An 18,512-nucleotide genomic window follows, 5' to 3' on the forward strand; every position below is an offset into this window, starting at 1 on the left:
AGATTTAAGATTATTGGTTTTAGAAATCTAATTGAGAGGTTTATAAAATATCTCCTGTCTAAATATCTATTATTTGTATATATTAATTGGTTAATATTATGATGTTCAAAGTATTGTCTATCCTAATAAGCTTTTTAATAATATCATTTTATTCTAATTTAAATTAAAATTATTCAATTTTAATTTAAGTTGAAAGAGACTATGAGTATGAATATATTATCTTATTCCATAAGCTTCTGTTTTTTGTTGAGCTGTATATTAAGTAAGAATCGTCAATCATAATAAATTGGCCTATTCCTGTTGATATATATGCTAGTATAAAAAGCTTTGGATTAGTTTGATTCTTCTAAAGAGAATATAAAGACTACTTTTAAGTTAAAAAAAGAACTTGGAAATCAGAGTCTCTGATAAAAGTAACTATTTAAGAATCAAGCAATTAAGAAAATATAGGAGTAATTCTAGTAGAAGTTATATTGTAGATTAAGAATTAATTAAATATTATTACATAAATTTAAGAGTTATTTTTATTGTAATAATTGTAGTAAAAGTATGAAGGATTTAGTTGATTAAAATATTTAACATCCTTTACTTCACCATCGACTATATTTTTAAGAGTTGATTGACTATTATCAAATAAAATATATTGGTTTTAATTAATCTATAATATATTTGGTATTATACTATAAGGTAATTATTAATTTTAGTTAAACTCTAAGATAGAGTAATCAAAAACTTTTAAACTCAAATAGTCTGTAACAAATATTTAATTTTTATTAAAGCTGATGTAAATATCAAATATTTGAAGCTAAAATTGGTATTTGCAAATAAAAATATTATCATCGTAATCAAAGATATAAAAAATATTATTTGAGCTTGCAAAAAGTTTTCTCTTATAATGGTCCCAAATCAATATTTTTTAGTAAGCATTTGGGTCATTTTATACCTTATCTAACTATTTTAATATTATGTTAAGAGAAAAATATATAAAAATTGAATTTTTAAAATAACTTTAGTGAAAATAAAAGGATATTTTTATAAAAGTAAAAAAATAATAAATTAAAAAAATTACTTAAAATATTTTAACAACTTAATTGGTATTATAAGAAATAATTTCAATTTAATTTTAATTATCAATTAGCATAACCAGATCAAGAATTTCATCAACAACTATTTAACTTTGATGATTAAATTAATACTATAATTAGATAGTTTACTTAGCCACTTGAGTATTTATGTTATATATTACGATAAAATTACTGTAAGAAGAAAATAGCATAACTTATATTTGATCAGAGAAAAAATAAAACTTTTAGTTAAAAAATAATATATATAAAATTGCTTATACAATTGAAATTTATTTATTTTCATACCTTATACATATTTTCAAAGGTGTTAGTACTAAATGCCGGGAAAGAAGTATCTAACAATTGATATGTATCTAAATTAAGTATTTTAAAACTTGAACTTTATTTATCTCCAATAATAATATTGCTACCATAGTCATTATAATATATAGAATAAGGTAAAAAATTTGTAGAATATTTAATAAACTTGTAAATTTATTCTTTTAAAGAGTACACTCTTAAACTATATTAACTATAAAAGATGATCAACTATTTTTGTCTTTAAATAATAGTCCCATAAATGAAATATTCTGTAAACGGATAATTGTTAGTGATACAATTTAAAGAAATAGCCTTAAAAATGATTTAAGAAAAAATATATTAAAATTTTTATTTTTAAATTTATATATTTACTTACCTCTAAGTTGAATAAGCAATCTTACAAGTTTTGTATAAAAGCCATGTATCCTAATTCTATATCGTATGCAAGATTCATAAATAATTATTAAGACACGTAATTAAACAGCTTTTTAATATTTTTTAAGTCAAATAAGTAAAGAAAGAAAACAAACCTTAAATAAATTTTTACAATTTCAAAATTAGATGAGCTAATTAAAGCAAGACGACGTCCAACAACTATTACCATATATTTTTAATATGGATAATAAAATCCTTTATTATCATATAAATGATAGTACCTGTAATTTTAAGGAGTTAGCTAAACAGGTTGTTAGAAATCAATATTAATTTATGCTATTATCTTTTGGTATTTTATCACTCTTATTTAATTTGAATATATATTTAACTATATATCTAACTCATAAAAATTAACAACATGTTAGTATTGTTAAGTATTTAAAAAATCATTATTTTAATATTCATAACAATATATTTATTTTACATCTACCATTTACTATAGCCATTCATTACTACCAGTTAAAGGAATTTAAATATCGTTAAATTGATATTAATTATAATCATTTTATGATACCTTATGTTAAAAAAAGATTTATTTAGAAGTTAAACTTAATCTTTTATATTAGTTTATTTTACCTGTTATAATTAAAGATTTAGGTCATCTAAACTAATTATAAGAGAGACATTGCTATTTATAAATATTATCTAATTTTATTTATGTAATATGTTCTACAAGCCTTACCCATAGTAGTCGTTTTGAAAGAGTATGATCTAATTTGTATCTCCATCATAGTATTATAAAAAGGCACTATTGCTGAGAATAAATACTTTGTTGCCATAACTAACGAAATGTGCTATGTATGCACCAGTAGGTATTTCCTAGTTTAAAAAAAATATATAACTATTTAAAAATTATTTTATATTGATATGATACATATAAAACCTTATTATCTTGAGTAGAGACAATTTAAAGTGTAGTATAAGGTGTTAAGCTAATTATCTAATAGCTTAAATTTGGAGATAAATAATAAGAAATAATTTGTGTATATTAACTAAATATTTTTTTCTTATAATTGTTTAGAAGGTCCCTACTTATTATTCCTCCGAAATAATCAGAATAATAAATTGTATCTTAGTTTAAATTGAAAAAACCTATCTAACCAAAACATATATTATAAAATTCTGAAGAGATATAAACAGGATTTTACTATTTAAAAAAAAAAATGATTATCAAAATAATTTGAATGAAAGAAATATACATCTTTGTAAGCATTGTAGATCAATATTTATGCAAGATATTTTTAGTAAAAAACTAAGAAACAAATAATATCGCCAGTTTTCTGTGAAACTTAAACATCATTTACTATCTACCTTATTGAGAATTTATAGTTGTATTAGTTGTTTATTTAACTATAATGAAAAATATGAAGCTGTCTTAATTCTGTATAAAGTTAACTTATTACTACATTATATATATAAACTATCAATGTTTTTGTACTCTTGATATAGAACGGTTAATTAAAAAAATATATTTGGTCAGGTGTAATATCTATATCACTAAACTCGTTTTCTAAAAGTATTTCAAAAGTATATAAATTCAATTCTCTTACTGTCAAAACACCATTTCTTATTCCAGTAAGTATTAATTTTTCTTCTTCTTATACAGCTATAAAGTTGTATAACTAATAGCCTTAAAATTCTGTTTGGTCTGGATAATAAAAATCATCCCAAAAATAAAATGATTTAGCAACCTATCTCGATTCTAAATCATATTAGTAAGCAATTCCATTGCTTTTTAATTCTAATATTTAATTATTTGTAACAGTATCTAAAAAATTAACTGCCGGAATATTAAATAATAATTAAGCATAGTAATAAGTATGCTATTCAGATGAGAAATACAATTAACTAGAATTTACAGAGGTTAACTGACTCTAAGTGAGCTCTTAAATTTATATATCTTACATTATTTAAGTTAACAAATATATTTTATCATTATTTTGAAAAACTTCTAAAGAAGTTAATTAGCAAACTAAAGGTTAAGATAATTTAAGAGTGTAAGAAAGGCTAAAACTATTTGAGTTAAGGTTAAAAATGTAAAGCAGATCTTGTTTTTGAGAGAAATAGATATCTTTAGTCTTCCAAAAGCAGTCAGAATTAAAGAAAGTTGATGGTAAAGTGCTCGTGATTTCTGTAACTTATATATTTGAGCTAATTTAGAATACTTAAGTTGCTGTTTAATTTTGACCACCAATAAAAGTCAAAGTCTATATATTTAGATATAAATATTTTATTTTAATATTAAATATAGTATATTTTACTTTATTAGATCTCATTATTGAATATAAAATAGTCTATGGAGTGATAGATTAGATTAGTATAGGAGTTTGACCAAATATTATTTAGTAAAAATCTATTTTATTATTTTGGTAGAACACCCACATATTTTCCATATCTAAATTTTCCATTTAAAGAGTGTACTATGATGAATACTATAAAAGTATATTCTTGTTAAATGATTAATCATAATAAAAAATTGTATTTGTTGAGTTAATAGCAAGTATAAATTGATCATTTTTTTACTAATAATTTTAAACGCTGAGTATTTAATTTAAAATATCTGATGAATTATCAACAACAAAAAATTAATAAGATTGGAAGTCATATTAGACTATAAAACCTGTTTATGTCAAAAAAGTCATTTTCATTCCATCTAAGTAATATACATTACTTATTTATTAATTAAATGTAATATTTTATGATAAAAGTAAGCCACTAGAGATTTAAAAAGTGAAAACTTGGGTATACATATTCATACAAGATAGTGTTTTATTTTGAGTTGATTATTCTACTAGTTGCACACAATTTGCTGTCTATTATTAATTTTTGAAGCTTAAATAGGAAATAAACATAAATAATTTATTTACAGATGCTAGTTATGGAAAAGTATAATAAGCTTAAGGTACAAGCTAAGGAATTGATTTCACAATAACTTTGCCATATACATCAATTTAAAGCATAGTGCTATTATCTTTTTTTTTAATTAAAAAAATTAAAAAAATTTTCAGTATTTGGAGTAATATGTAGAGGTAGGATAGCTATATTAATTTTAAATCTTAATATAGCTAAAACAAAGTTTTTGATTAAATAAATGAGCCTTATTAAAAAAGACACAAGCCACTTTGATAAAAAAAGTAAAATATTTGTATAAAATGATTGCTTATATAATATTATAAAATATTTTAAATTTGAATTATTTTGATTAGATGTTTTAAATGAGCTTTTAATTATTTTTACTTAAAGCAAATAAAGATAAAATTCAGCATTTTAAAAATCTACTTTTTTTAGAAAATTATTAAATTTAATAGCAATCATTCAATTTAGAAATTAATTACCATTATAACTCATTTCAAAATTTAAAAATGCTAATTCATTCTCAATAAAATATCAAATAAGTAAATTGTTTAAAATATAATTAGCTAATAAATGTTATTTATAAATATGGAATAATAGATTCATAACTAACTCAGCGATTTAAACTTTGAATTATCTTAATAAAATGAATAATTAAAAATTAACAAAAACCTCTCATTAAAATACAAAAGAAGCATTGTCTTAAATGTAAAAGAGGAATTTAGATATTTTTAAAAATTGTTTTAATAAGTTTTGTAATGAAGATTCAATCATTTAAAAAATGGAGTATTTTTTTAAAAATTCGCTTAAAATTATGAATACTTTCATGATAACAAGTTTTTTAATAGCTTATTACCTTAATTAAAAAAAATATAAAATTATTTTAAAATATTATAAATAGTATTTCATATAATCATTTAGTAAATTATATTAATAAAGTTAAAATAAATTCAATAAATATAGCAAAATTATATTTTATGAATTTATTTGATCTTATTTATTAATATTGATCGATCAATACTATAAATTTAGAAAAAAGAAAATATAATGAAATTTAATCTATTCATTTAAATTGATTTTGTTATAATTAAGCGATTTTAAAGGAAAAAACATGAAACTAGGGTTTTTTTGTTGATCTTTTTTACTAAATAATTTATTTCCTCTTTCTTATATGAAAAAAAAATTTAGTCTTATTTAGTTTCACTCAATATATTTGTACACCAATTAATTAAACTAAAGAACGATATTTAAATTAAATAAAATAACGAAAAACATAAATTATTTGCCTAAATTATAGTTTTTACCTTCACTGATGGATGTACTATAGAACTATATTTGACCAACTGCTTAAGATTCAGGTATATAAGATAAAGATGGGCAGATTTATAGTTAAATACATGTGTTAGAAGATGAATCTAAGGAATAGCTATTAGATTAAATACTGCATTCATATACGCATTCTCCATCAAGTAAATATTAACTATCTTAACAATTCGCAATGCATCCTTACTGGAATAAAAAAATGCAATGGTTTTTTAATAAAATGGTGATTAAGTTACTTTATTTTATGGATTCAAAGAGTATCCAGGTAAGCATTAATAGCATTCAGTAAATGAGCAGCTTGAGCAAAATTTAGAAGCACAAGAAATGCATTCCATGTTAAAGTTTTCGTATGTTCCACTAGGACAATTTTAGACACAATTATAGCTATTCTGATCAAAATAAAATGGGTATTTACATCCAAGGCACTCAAAGTTTTTATCGCTAGAGCAATCTTAGCATATTTAGTTACACTAACTATCACCATCTTTTTAACCAAAAGAAAGGAAAGTTATATTCAGCATGAAATGGATAATTATCAAAGTCTTCTACTTCATCAACTTTTAAATATTTTTTTGTATTCTTATTTGAAATTTTTAGTTTGTTATCAATATCAATATTCTTGAAAAAAAGCTTTTCCAAAATCAACAAATCAATTTTAAATACAATGAGGAAAATCAACAGCTTTTGAAATTATAACAAAAAGATCACTATTTTATTGATTATTGATTCTGATTTAAAAGATCAAGACGCTCTGTTCTAAATGTTAAAGAATATTATATATATTTAAATAGGTGCTCTTCCCCATTTAAAATTAAAAAGCTTAATCACTAAACATTCTAATTTTTAATATCGCTATTTTTTTAAAAAAGTGATTTTTTTCTTACCTAAAAAATGAGGATTTAGAGTAATTAAAATTCAAAAGGCATCAGATATTAAATACAAATTAGTTAAGTTTAAAGTTTTTTTCCTCAAAAAATATATGAAAATGGAATAATATATTATTATAAAAATTATGCTATAAATAATACTATATATTATGTAAAAAAAGCAAAAAATACTTTACAAATGATTCGTTTACTTATTTTAAGCACACAAATTAATGAAAATTAAGAAATAAGACTCCAAAATATTACCTTTAATGTATATTTAATGTATAGACTTTGAGAGTATTTTGGATTTTTTTTTTAATTCATTTTCTTTGGCTACTTAATAAATAAATTGATTGAAAATCGAATTAACCTTTATCTTTTCTCATAAATTCAAAAAGATATGTAGTTTCTTAGAAAAATGAATGACCTTAAATAAATCTTAATTTACTTAAATTATTTTAGCTTATATTCATTCAAGAAAAACCAATTTTTTATATATTGTAATTATAAGTCTTTATAATAAATCTTATGTGAAATTATATTATCAAATACAAAAGAATATAGTCAGTCAATAATAAAATAATATTTTTAAAAATTAATATACCAAAATAGAGTAAAAAAAATAAATTAATTTTATAATTATTTTTAATTTTTATTCAAATTTTAATATGTAAAATATTTATAACAAAAGCTATTTTAAATGAAGTACTAAAGGTTATATATTTAGAAATTATTTTATTCAAAATAGAAATATTAAAAACGCTTGCTAAAAATTATTGATTTTAAAAAATAAATAGAAATTTAAATTATTAATTAATATTTTTTAAAAATCATTCATTAATCCTTACTCATTTTTTCGAAAATTATTTGAAAGTAATAAAAAACTAAAATTTCGAAAATTAAAAACAATTATAAATAACAATTAGTATTTATCTTTTTTAGTGAATCTGTGCTAATTTTTTTTATCCTTGTTTTAGGTACATGAAATACCATTGTCATAAATGGCCTCTTTAGTATATTTCGTTAGGTATATTTATCTTTTCTATCTTTAAGTAGTATTTTTTAAAGCGATTTATTATTAGATGCTAGATTAATTCATAACTTTATAAGTTAGATACTGCACAATTATTTTTTTACTTCATTAAATTTAATATTCCTTATTATATTTAATTTAGGGGGAGGGTATTATTTTTTTAAAAAAAGTGATTTTTTTATGAGCTGAATTAATGAGGATTTAGAGTTATTAGAATTCAATAGATATCAAATATTATATTCAAATTAGCTAAATTTAAATATTTTTCTTCAAGAGATAATAAGAATAATATAATATAAATTTACAAAAATGATGTTTTATTATATTTTAGTAAACAAAGCAAAAAATACTTTAAAATTAATTTATTTACTTTATTTTAAGCACAATAATTTAAAGCAAATTAAGAAATATGCCTCAAAAATTGTACCTTTCATGTATAGATTTGGTGAGTATTTCGGTTTATATTTATATTAGTAAACAACCATAAAATAGTTCTTAAAGTTATCAAATTTTATAATAAATAAATTATTTTATTATTACCTAAAATGATAATATCTATATATCAGAATTTTTTAAAAATATATTTTCTTGCATTTTTTAAATCTCATTTTCACTGGTTAATTTATAGATAATTAATTGATTGAAGACCTAATTAGCCAGCTAGCCTTGTATGTTTCCTCAAAAAAATTTAAAAAAACACGTAGTTTCAAATAACATTTAATGTGCATAATTGAAACTTAATTTACTTAAAGTATTTTTAGTATATTTTCGCTCAAAAAAACAAAGATTAAATTACAAAAATTTAAAAAGCGTAGTTATTACAATTTCAAAAATAAATAATTTTTTTACAGTGTCTTCATGATAGAACATTTTTTTTTAGATAGCTTGCTTATTACCTTAATTTAAAATAAACCAAAAATCATTTTTAAGTATTATAAATAGTATTTCATATAATTAATTGTAAGTTATATTGATAAAATTAAAATAAATTTAACATTTAGTATTTTATGAATTTGATCTTTAACTATGAATAAATATATCTGTTCATTTAAAAATTTATTTTTTTATAATTTACTGATTTTAAAGGAAAAAACATTCATTCTATAATTATTTTGTTGATCTTTAAATACAAATTTATTTTCCTTTTCTTTCATGAAAACAAATTGATTAACATTTTAAATTTCATTTTGATTAATTGTTAATTCACTTAAGTAAATTATCTAAGGGTTATTTAAATTAAAAAAAAGCAACAAAAACGTAAATTATATGCCTAAATTATAGTTTATATCTTTATTGATGGAAATACTAGAGAATTATATTTGACCAACCTCTTAAGTTGCAAGAATATTAGAAAAAAGTTGTGTTAAAAAATGGATCTAAAAAACATCTATTATTCTAAATGCTGGATTGATACATGCTCTCTCCATCAAGCAAATATTATCTATTTTAACAATTCGCAATGCATCCTTATTGGAGAAAAAAAAGATGTAATGATATTAAAAAAATTAAATGACTAAGTTACTTTATCCTGTAATTTCACTGAGTATCCAGGTTAGCATTAATAACATTCAGTAAATGAGTTACTTGAGCAAAATTTATAAGCACAAGAAACTCATTTTATATTTTAGTTTTTATATATTCTACTAGGACAAAATCAGATGCAAGTATGGCTATCCTGATCAAAATAAAATGGATATTGAATTCCAAGGTACTCAAAATTTTTTATCTCTAGAGAAATTTTAGCTGACAAGGCTAAATTAACGAGAACCATATATTTGACCAAAAAATATGAAAGCTATATTTAGTATTAAAAAGATTATTATCAAAATCTTCAATTTCATTAACTTTTAAATATTATTTGGCGTATTTGTTTGTAATTTTTAGCTTGTTAGCAACATTGTTAATAAATAACCTTTTCCAAAATAGAAAAATCAATTATATATACAATGAGAAAAATCAACCGCTTTTAAAATTATTATAATCAGTTTATTATTTTACTGATTACGTATTTTAAAAATCTAGCTAGATGTTCTAATTTATGTGTTAAAAAATAACTTTTTAAAAATTTTTGAGAAGAAAAAAGCATTTAAAAATACAGATTGTAAAATTTATTGTTAGAAATTAATTGAATTCCTTTCATTTCATAAATAATTCAATTAATTTATGATATCATCAACTATTAATAACTTAAAGGAATATTAATTAATTTTTTTATTTATAAGTCATTAGTAATGTTTTAAGTTTGTAAAGACATATAAAAAAATATACGTTGGGTCTTCTACTAAAGATAGGAAAAAAAAAAAAGTTTTACTAATAAAAGTTATTTTAACAAGTATTTTGGAAAAAAATTCAATTTATTTTTACTGAGCTTAATTAATGAGGATTTGGAGTTATTAGAATTCAAAACATATCAAAGATTATATAAAACTTAGCTTAATTTAAAAATTTTTTCTTAAAAAAAAAATAAGAATGAAATGAAATAATTTTTATTTACAAAAATTACTCTCTAAAAAATTCTGTTTTTTTAAGTTATATTGATAAAATTAAAATAAATTCAATAAATAGCTAAATTCTATTTTATGCATTTGATCTTTATATATGAATATGATCTTATAAATTTAGAAGAAGAAAAAATATATATAATGCTATTTAATGTTTTAATTTCAATTTATTTTGCTATTATTAACTGATTTTTAAAGGAAAAGCATTGATTATATATAGCTTTTTTGTTGATTTTTTACTAAATTTTTTTTCCCTCTTTCTTTTATGAAAAAACTTAATTAACAAACATTATTAATTTCATTTTGATTATATCTTAAAACATTTAAGCAATTTATTGAATGGTTAGTTTAATTTAAAAAACAATAAAAAACATAAATTATATGTCTAAATTATAATTTTTATCTTCGCTGATGAATATGCTAAAGAATGATATTTGACCAACCACTTAAGTTGAGGGAATATAAGATAATAAAGGGCAGATTTATAGCTAAGATAGATCTAAAAAATAACTCTTACATTACATGTTAGATTCATATACACTCTCTTCATGATAAAAATGTTAATCATCTTAACAATTCTCAATGCATCCTTACTGGAGTAAAAAATGTAATGATATTAAGAAAAATAAATAAATAATTAAATTACTTTATCCTGTGGGTTCACTGAGTATCCAGGTTAGCATTAATATTCTTCAGTAGAAAAGTAGCTTAAGCAAAATTTATAAGCGAAGGCATTCCATATTTTAGTTTACATATGTTCTACTAGGACAAAATTAAATGCAATTATAGTTATTCTGATAAATATAAAATGGGTATTTGCAACCAAGACAATCAAAACTTTAATTAAATATCTTAAGAGACTTGATTATATTAAGAAACATCATACTTTTGTCCAAAAAAAAAGGAAAGTTATATTTAGTATTAAATGGATAAATCATCAATGTCTTCAATTTCATTAATTTTTAAGTATTATTTTGTGTATTTGTTTGTAATTTTTAGTTTGTAAGCAGCATTCTTAATAAATAAGCCTTGTCAAAATAAAGAAATCAATTTTAAATACAATGAGAAAAATCAACAGATTTTTAAATTATTTTTATTTTACTTTTAACATATTTAAAAAAAAGAAAAAAATTTTTTAAATTAATTAAAATTTAATCAATAGGAAATACTTATTAGACTAAAATTTTATTTTTTAACTATAACTTGTAAATTAGTTTTATAACACAAATTTTAGAAAAAATTAGCAAATGTTTATTGCAAAAGAAATAAAATTAGCAAAAATAAAAAAGGAAATAGCTGCAAAGGGTTTTTAATTAAAATTTTTCATCTTTATCAAAATTTGCAAAATCTATGACCCTTTCGACTCAATATGCTAATATTATTATTAATAATATTTAATATACAATAGAATGATGCGATAGGAATATTGTAAGTTAAATATTATTTTATAGCTCAAATAAAATTATAAATATAAATTCTATAAATAAAAATTCATACCTAAAAATAAAAATTAAAATAGAGTTTCCAACTTTTAAAACAAAATTGTTACATTTATTATAATTAAAAATAATGAAGCTTGGAATTTCTGAAAATGGTACAGTATTTTTAACTAAATTTCGTCTTACAAAGTAATTAATTCTTATATTAGATAAAAATCATTTAAATAATTTGTTTATGTTTCCCTCAAATATCTATCATTTGGTCTATTACTAATATTTTACATTTTAGTAAAGTGTAGATGTAAACTCAAAATTTGAAGTATCTCAAATAAAGTAAAAAGTTTTTAATAATGAATAGATAAAATAAGCATGAACACAATTTATTATTTATTTACCTGAATTTATTTTTTATTTTGTCAGAATTACTTCTTTTCATAAATTTATCATATTCTTCTTTAATAGATTATTGAATAGAAAATAATTAAGTATAACTAGTACCAAAATATTACAAACAATCTTAACATAAATAAGAAAATCTCCATTTTTTCAAATTTATATGGTAATACTATATCAAAATTCAATGAAATCCCGACAAAATTCATCTCTTATTATATCACTCTTCTCAAAGGCTTTGTATTCTAAAATCTTAAAGTAAATTAGTGAAGAATTTTTAATTCAATTTATATATTTTATTTAATTATTATATGGCAAATATTGATTAAATATATTAGAGATAGATTTTATAAAATTAAGATAAAACAATATAATACTTAGAAGTTTGTTTATTTGTTTGTGTAAAACATGCTTTTGTAAATTAAGGATATGAAAGATTTATAAAACTTTACATTTCTAGTAAATTAAATAATGAGAGAATTTATGTTAGAAAGCATAATTTTGTATTTAGTTTTTTCTTACAGTTTACATTCATATTAACTTAGAAAAAGGATATTTTTAATCGATTAATTAAATATTTAGATGGATTAAAACAAGATTTTTAAATGTATCAGAAAAAAAGATTGTTTAATATTTCAAATTACAAACATTCAAGTATTTTTCTACCAAATTTTTTTTTATCCTCACACTTTTTCAATCTAAAAATTAAAAATTAATGAAAATTTAAATTAATGAACTAATAAATAAGCTAAATAAGCTAGCTAATCTTTTTTGATTAGAAATAGAAAGTATTTTCTAAGAATAAAAAACATGGCTAAGAGCCATTAAATTAAAAATTTATTTAATCAGATTTTAAAAATATTGAAAATTTATATTACTCCCAAATAAATATAAAAATATTAAAATTTAAAATGAAAAGATAATTAATTTATTTTTTATTTTAGCAATATTCAAATAAGATTAATTTAGGATTTGTCAATAAATTAAAAATTATTGGTTATACTAAGAAAGATTGATTCGTAGATAAATTAATTGATGATTTAAATTAATTTTATATGTCATTTAAATTAGTGATATTGCCACCATTATTTTTAATAATATAAATAAAAAACTAAATTTAAAAATAAATAATTATATAATGATATCCCTTTTACATTTAATCTTTGGAGTTTTGCTAATTCCAATAATTTTAATTATTTACAAAGTTATCCTATATCCATTGACAAGATTGCTATACTTGAAGTATGTACATTTAGATAAAGTCAGAATTTTCTACACCTATGGTTAAGGATTCTTTCCTCAATTTAAAAAAAATCTTCTTGAAAAAAAGGATAGTTTAGCTTTCGTGAGAGAAATGTACTCAAAAAAACTTTAAACAGCTCTTTTCAGCATAGGAACTAAAGTTGGATTTATCTTTTTGGATCCTGAGCTTATTAAGTAGGTACACTAAAATGCAGATGCTTTCAAAAAAAATGATGGAAGTTTGGCAATTACTTACTTATTTAGCAACTCTCTATTATTCGTGAAAGGAAAGGAATGGTAAAGACAGAGACAGTTTTTGGCAAAATCTTTTAACTTTTAAGATATTAAGAACTATTTACCCATATTTAAAGATGTTTCATCTAAAATATTTGGTCTGATCAGAAATAATTTAGAGATTTCTGGTACACAAGAAATTGAAATAGTAAAGACTTGTGAAAAGGTGACATCAGAAGCTGTTTTTAGAGTTTTCTTTGGTCAAACCTCTTAGAATTTGATGGTTACTAGCAAAGATGGAAGTAGCACTCTTTTAGCTCATGAACTGGTTGCTGTAGTAGTTGACTCTTTTCACATGCTCCTTCATGATAAACTCCTTTTGATTAAATTTACAATGCTTGGAAAAAACAGTATTAATATCTTGCCAACATAAAGCGAATTAAAGTTGTTAAATCGCTTGAAAGAAGTGAAGAGAGTATGTCTAGAAATAGTTGAAAAAAGAAGAAACGAACTTTTAAAAGATTAAAGTTAGTTCAAAAATAATTTCTTGGATTAATATTTAAAAGAAACATTGATTAACCAAAACAAATTAATCACCGATGAAGAAATTATTGAGAATTTTATAGGACTCTTCTTTGCTGGAACTGATACAACTGGAAACATGACTGGAGTTGCTTTGTACTACTTATCACTCTATCCTGAGATTCAGTAAAAAGCAAGAGAAGAAATTTAGAAAGTTCTTTCCTCAAAATGTAACTCAAATGAAAACCTTGATGAACTATTCAACTCTTTGACATTTGAAGATCTTCAGTAATTAGATTTGATAAACTCAATTCTTAAAGAATCTTTAAGATTGATACCACCTGCTCCCTCTGTTTTCCCAAGAATAGCCGAAAGAGACATCAAAATTGGTGATTTCTAACTCAAAAAAGGGGATTTTGTAAATACCTATTTCATTTACAATTTCTACAATCCTGATTAATTTAGTAACCCAGAAGTCTTCGACCCATACAGGTGGATGAACCAAAATGAGTAAACTTTTTTATTTTAATTTTTTTGATTTAAGATCTATTTTAATTAAAAGGTCATAAAATGTATTTAACTTCACGCCTTTCTCCTTAGGCCCAAGAAATTGTATAGGTCAGCATTTTGGTATGATAGAAGGAAAATGCATGCTTATCTATGCTTTGCTTAATTTTGACATACTACCAAACAAAAATTAAGAAGTAAAAAAAATAATGGGAACAATCTACGGATTTGAAAAGGATAACCTAGTTTATTTTAAAAAGAGAAACATAAATAATTGAATAAATTAAAAAAAAAAGATTTATATAAGTGCTATTTATTCTTTACATATTTTTTACATTTTCTTTAATTACATTAAAAAATCTTGAATAGAAATTAAATTTTTTTTAAGTTAAATAGAAAATTTTATAAAACTTTACTTATGATATATTGCTTATAGAACAATTATCTTAATTTACATTTTTTATGTGATTTAATTAATGCAGATACTTTTCTGCTAATTTAATGGTTACACTAAAATATCAAATGATTTTTTATAGTAGATTTTGACTTTAAGAAAAATATATTTTTTAGAAATTTCTAATTTTATTCATGATTTATTGATGTACTTTTATTATCTTTAATAAGTAAATAATAGATTTTATTTTTATTTTTATATTAATAAACGCGCTATTTTTGCGAGACTAGCTTTCTTTACATTATGTAAAGACTTTTGAAAAGTTTCTAAAAGAAAATAATATCATCGAGTGAATTAGTGAGCTTAAATAAAACTCTGTATAAGCAGAAATTTATTATATTGAAAAAATTTGGATAAAATTAAAATGATACATAAATTTATAAATCTTATGTAATGTACATAATTTAATTTAAAAACTTTTAGGTTATTATCTTCTAATTTAAGTAAGAAAATCTTAATATTGCTTAAAAGTAGAAATAATTTTAATTATTTTTATTTTTTAAATAAAATTTTTAAATTTTTTAATCTAATCTTTGTGTCTGTCTTTAAATTTAAGAATATAAAATAAGTATAATACATTTAATATTTAATAAATTAATTATTAATTAATTAAAATTCAATTTATTTTGGATTTTTCTTTTATGGTTAGTTGTAAATAGCTAGGAAAAACTATTGCTAAATTTAAATCAAATAAATTAAAAAGAAAAAACTGAAATTGAATTGCAAATAAATCAATATAAGGAATAAATTTGCAAGAAAATTATTAAGCATGAGTGAATAACTAACTCTAAATAAAGATATTAAGACTTCAATAAAATTGATATATATATTTTCAATATAAAAATTAAATTAGAAAGAACATTCATTATTGATTGATAGTAAAAAATTTAATTAATTATCAATCCTCTTCAAGTAAATAAAGACAATTAAAGATAAAAACCATAGTAAATATTGAATAAAAATAGAAAGAAGTAGTAAATCTAATTATATTATTAAAAATATTTTATTTAAATATAACTTAAAAATTTATTAGCTATTTACTAAAAATCTAACCAAATATCATTATAAATAGATTATTGATAGTTTTAAAATTAACCAGAGCTAATAAATATAACTTATCAATTTAGAAGCTGACTAAAATATAGATAAAATATCTTAAATTTTAAAGGTAAACATTTTTAATAGTAATTATTAGCTGAATTTTTCATATTTTAAGATTTCATTAAAAAAATGAATATAATTTGTTTTAGAACCTAATAGGGTATATTAGAAGTTATAGTATTTGGGATATAATTGACTTTATTAATTTGTTTTTTATTAATGCAAAAAACAAAAAAATATTAGACAGAATTTTAATGATAATATTAAATAAAAATGGGTGATAAAAATCAAAATATTTAAAAATTCTCAACTATTGAGGAGATGATTAAAGTAAATGAAGAAGAGGCCTTTCTTACTCAAAAAATTGTTTTATAGAGTAAAGAAACTTAGTAGGAGAAGGTAGATTTTTCAATATTTTGCAGTTAAATATCTAAGTTTTAAAACCTAAAAAAACTGAACTTAACTTATTGTGATAATTTGAGCTTAAAAGAAGTTAGCGGATTAAATGAATTGCTAATTTAAATTAAAGACCTTACTTCAATTAAACTTTTATTTCGATTTTCTTGTCAAATTGAAAACTAATCGCTTTTGCATATATTTTAAAGTATTCAAAGCTAAACAAATCTTGAAAAGCTTTGTTTAGATTTTTATGATAATAAAAATTTATGTGATGATCATATCTTTTTATTATCTGAGGTAATTTCTAAAAATTAAAATCTCAAGAAGATAGATATTGAATTAGGATGGAATTAATATATTTCTCAATAGAGCATCAATTTTATCTCTAGTTGTCTGCTAGATAAACAAAGTTTAAAATATTTAAGTCTATCCTTTCATTATTTAAAAAAAATAGAGAGCATAAATAATCTAAATTAATCTCTTTTTAATCTTGTAAATTTATAGAATTTTAGTTTAACTTTAGGAGGTTGTTCAAAACTTAATAATAATGAAATTAATTAACTTTTTTTATTAATTCAAAACATGAAGCAATTACAAGAGCTATATTTAGATGTATATTGTTGCCATATAAGTGATGAATTAGTAAATATTTTGGGAGATTCTCTACAAAAATGCTAGTGTATTAAAAAATTAAATTTAAATTTAGGTAGTAATAGTTAAATCATAAATATCTAATCGTTAGGAATGGTGATTCATTTATCTTAGTTGATTGAATTGCAATTTAATTTAAATAACTGTTTCAATTTATCATAAGGACCATTTGGGTGTTGTAGCCAAAATATCATTAACATTGAAAAGTTTAGTGTTAATTTGGATTAATGTAAATCAGTTGCAATAAATAGTCTAAAATAATTTACTTCAGATTTGAAATTTCTAGTCAATTTGAAAGAATTAAATGTAAATTTAAATAAATGTTATGAGATAGATTAAAATTTTTACGACTAGCTTAGCTTATCGATACATAATTTAAAATATTTAGTTGTTGTAAGACTTACAGATTTATACAAAATTGAAGAAAATAGTTTTTAAAAATTGATAGAGTCCTTAAAAAGCATACAAACATTAAGATAAGTAGAAATACTGCTGAATGAGAAGAAAACTCATTATGATTAGACTCCATATTTAATTAGATAAGCTAGCAATTAATTAAGAAAATTTAAATATTTAATAAGCTTATCCTGTTATTGATTTCTCTTTAAAAATTTATGTAAAATTTATAGAGTATTTAAATAAAATATAGGTTTTTTTATTATTGATTTATTTCTCTTTGATTTTAAATTTTATAATTCTTATAAATTCTAATTTAATCAAATAAATTGTCATTAAATTTGTTGTTGGTCATACTAAGGTTTTCGAAAACACCAGATCCCATTCTAACTCCGAAGTTAAGCGCCTTAAGGCTGGGTTAGTACTAAGGTGGGGGACCGCTTGGGAAGTCTTAGTGTTGATAAATTTTTTTATATAACTAATTAAATCTACTTTAAAATTTAAATTTAAAAAAAATCTATTAATTTTAATAAATAATTTCATTTGAAAAATAAATAATGAAATATTAATAGTTATTATTTGCTATTAGTATTGTTGTCGGCCATACTAAGTTGAAAACACCGGATCCCATTCGAACTCCGAAGTTAAGCGCCTTAAGGCTGGGTTAGTACTAAGGTGGGGGACCGCTTGGGAAGTCCCAGTGCCGACAACCGGGGGAGGGGTCGCAGGTGGGACTCCACTCATATAAAAAAATGGTAGGGAGCCTAAAGGCTTC

At 21.0% G+C, this 18,512-nt stretch overlaps 6 protein-coding genes across 6 annotated transcripts in view; 3 read left to right on the top strand and 3 right to left on the bottom strand. All coding sequences in view use genetic code 6, as the record gives it.

Moving 5' to 3' along the window:
- Nucleotides 1–2,320: 2,320 nt before the first annotated feature.
- Nucleotides 2,321–3,033, bottom strand: TTHERM_000198550 (transmembrane protein, putative; the record flags this gene model as incomplete). The annotated part of the gene is made up of 3 exons (XM_012795354.1): nt 2,321–2,639; nt 2,695–2,967; nt 3,020–3,033. 3 exons carry the CDS (start codon nt 3,031–3,033, stop codon nt 2,321–2,323), a joined length of 606 nt encoding a protein of 201 aa, XP_012650808.1.
- A 3,213-nt stretch (nt 3,034–6,246) lies between these two features.
- On the bottom strand, nt 6,247–6,480 carry TTHERM_000198561 (transmembrane protein, putative; the record flags this gene model as incomplete). The annotated part of the gene is made up of 1 exon (XM_012795355.1): nt 6,247–6,480. The coding sequence occupies one exon, from the start codon at nt 6,478–6,480 to the stop codon at nt 6,247–6,249; it is 234 nt and encodes a 77-aa protein (XP_012650809.1).
- A 2,425-nt stretch (nt 6,481–8,905) lies between these two features.
- TTHERM_00200540 (transmembrane protein, putative) lies at nt 8,906–9,577 on the top strand (the record flags this gene model as incomplete). The annotated part of the gene is made up of 1 exon (XM_001007037.2): nt 8,906–9,577. One exon carries the CDS (start codon nt 8,906–8,908, stop codon nt 9,575–9,577), a length of 672 nt encoding a protein of 223 aa, XP_001007037.2.
- Nucleotides 9,578–13,585: 4,008 nt separating this feature from the next.
- TTHERM_00200550 (cytochrome P450 family monooxygenase) lies at nt 13,586–15,014 on the top strand (the record flags this gene model as incomplete). Its single annotated transcript, XM_001007038.2, has 2 exons — nt 13,586–14,739; nt 14,792–15,014. 2 exons carry the CDS (start codon nt 13,586–13,588, stop codon nt 15,012–15,014), a joined length of 1,377 nt encoding a protein of 458 aa, XP_001007038.2.
- Nucleotides 15,015–16,796: 1,782 nt separating this feature from the next.
- On the top strand, nt 16,797–17,786 carry TTHERM_00200560 (hypothetical protein; the record flags this gene model as incomplete). The annotated part of the gene is made up of 3 exons (XM_001007039.2): nt 16,797–16,856; nt 16,925–17,647; nt 17,730–17,786. The coding sequence occupies 3 exons, from the start codon at nt 16,797–16,799 to the stop codon at nt 17,784–17,786; spliced, it is 840 nt and encodes a 279-aa protein (XP_001007039.2).
- Nucleotides 17,787–18,088: 302 nt separating this feature from the next.
- The window catches only part of TTHERM_000200570 (hypothetical protein), a gene marked incomplete at both ends in the record, with an annotated part of 1,175 nt that continues 751 nt past the window's right edge, over nt 18,089–18,512 (bottom strand). Inside the window, one exon of the mRNA XM_012795356.1 lies at nt 18,089–18,501. Coding sequence (XP_012650810.1) covers nt 18,089–18,501 — 413 coding nt within the window. The remainder of the gene's footprint in view (nt 18,502–18,512) is intronic.

This window comes from Tetrahymena thermophila (genome assembly GCF_000189635.1).
Source record: "Tetrahymena thermophila SB210 genomic scaffold scf_8254815, whole genome shotgun sequence".
NCBI classification, from domain to species: domain Eukaryota; phylum Ciliophora; class Oligohymenophorea; order Hymenostomatida; family Tetrahymenidae; genus Tetrahymena; species Tetrahymena thermophila.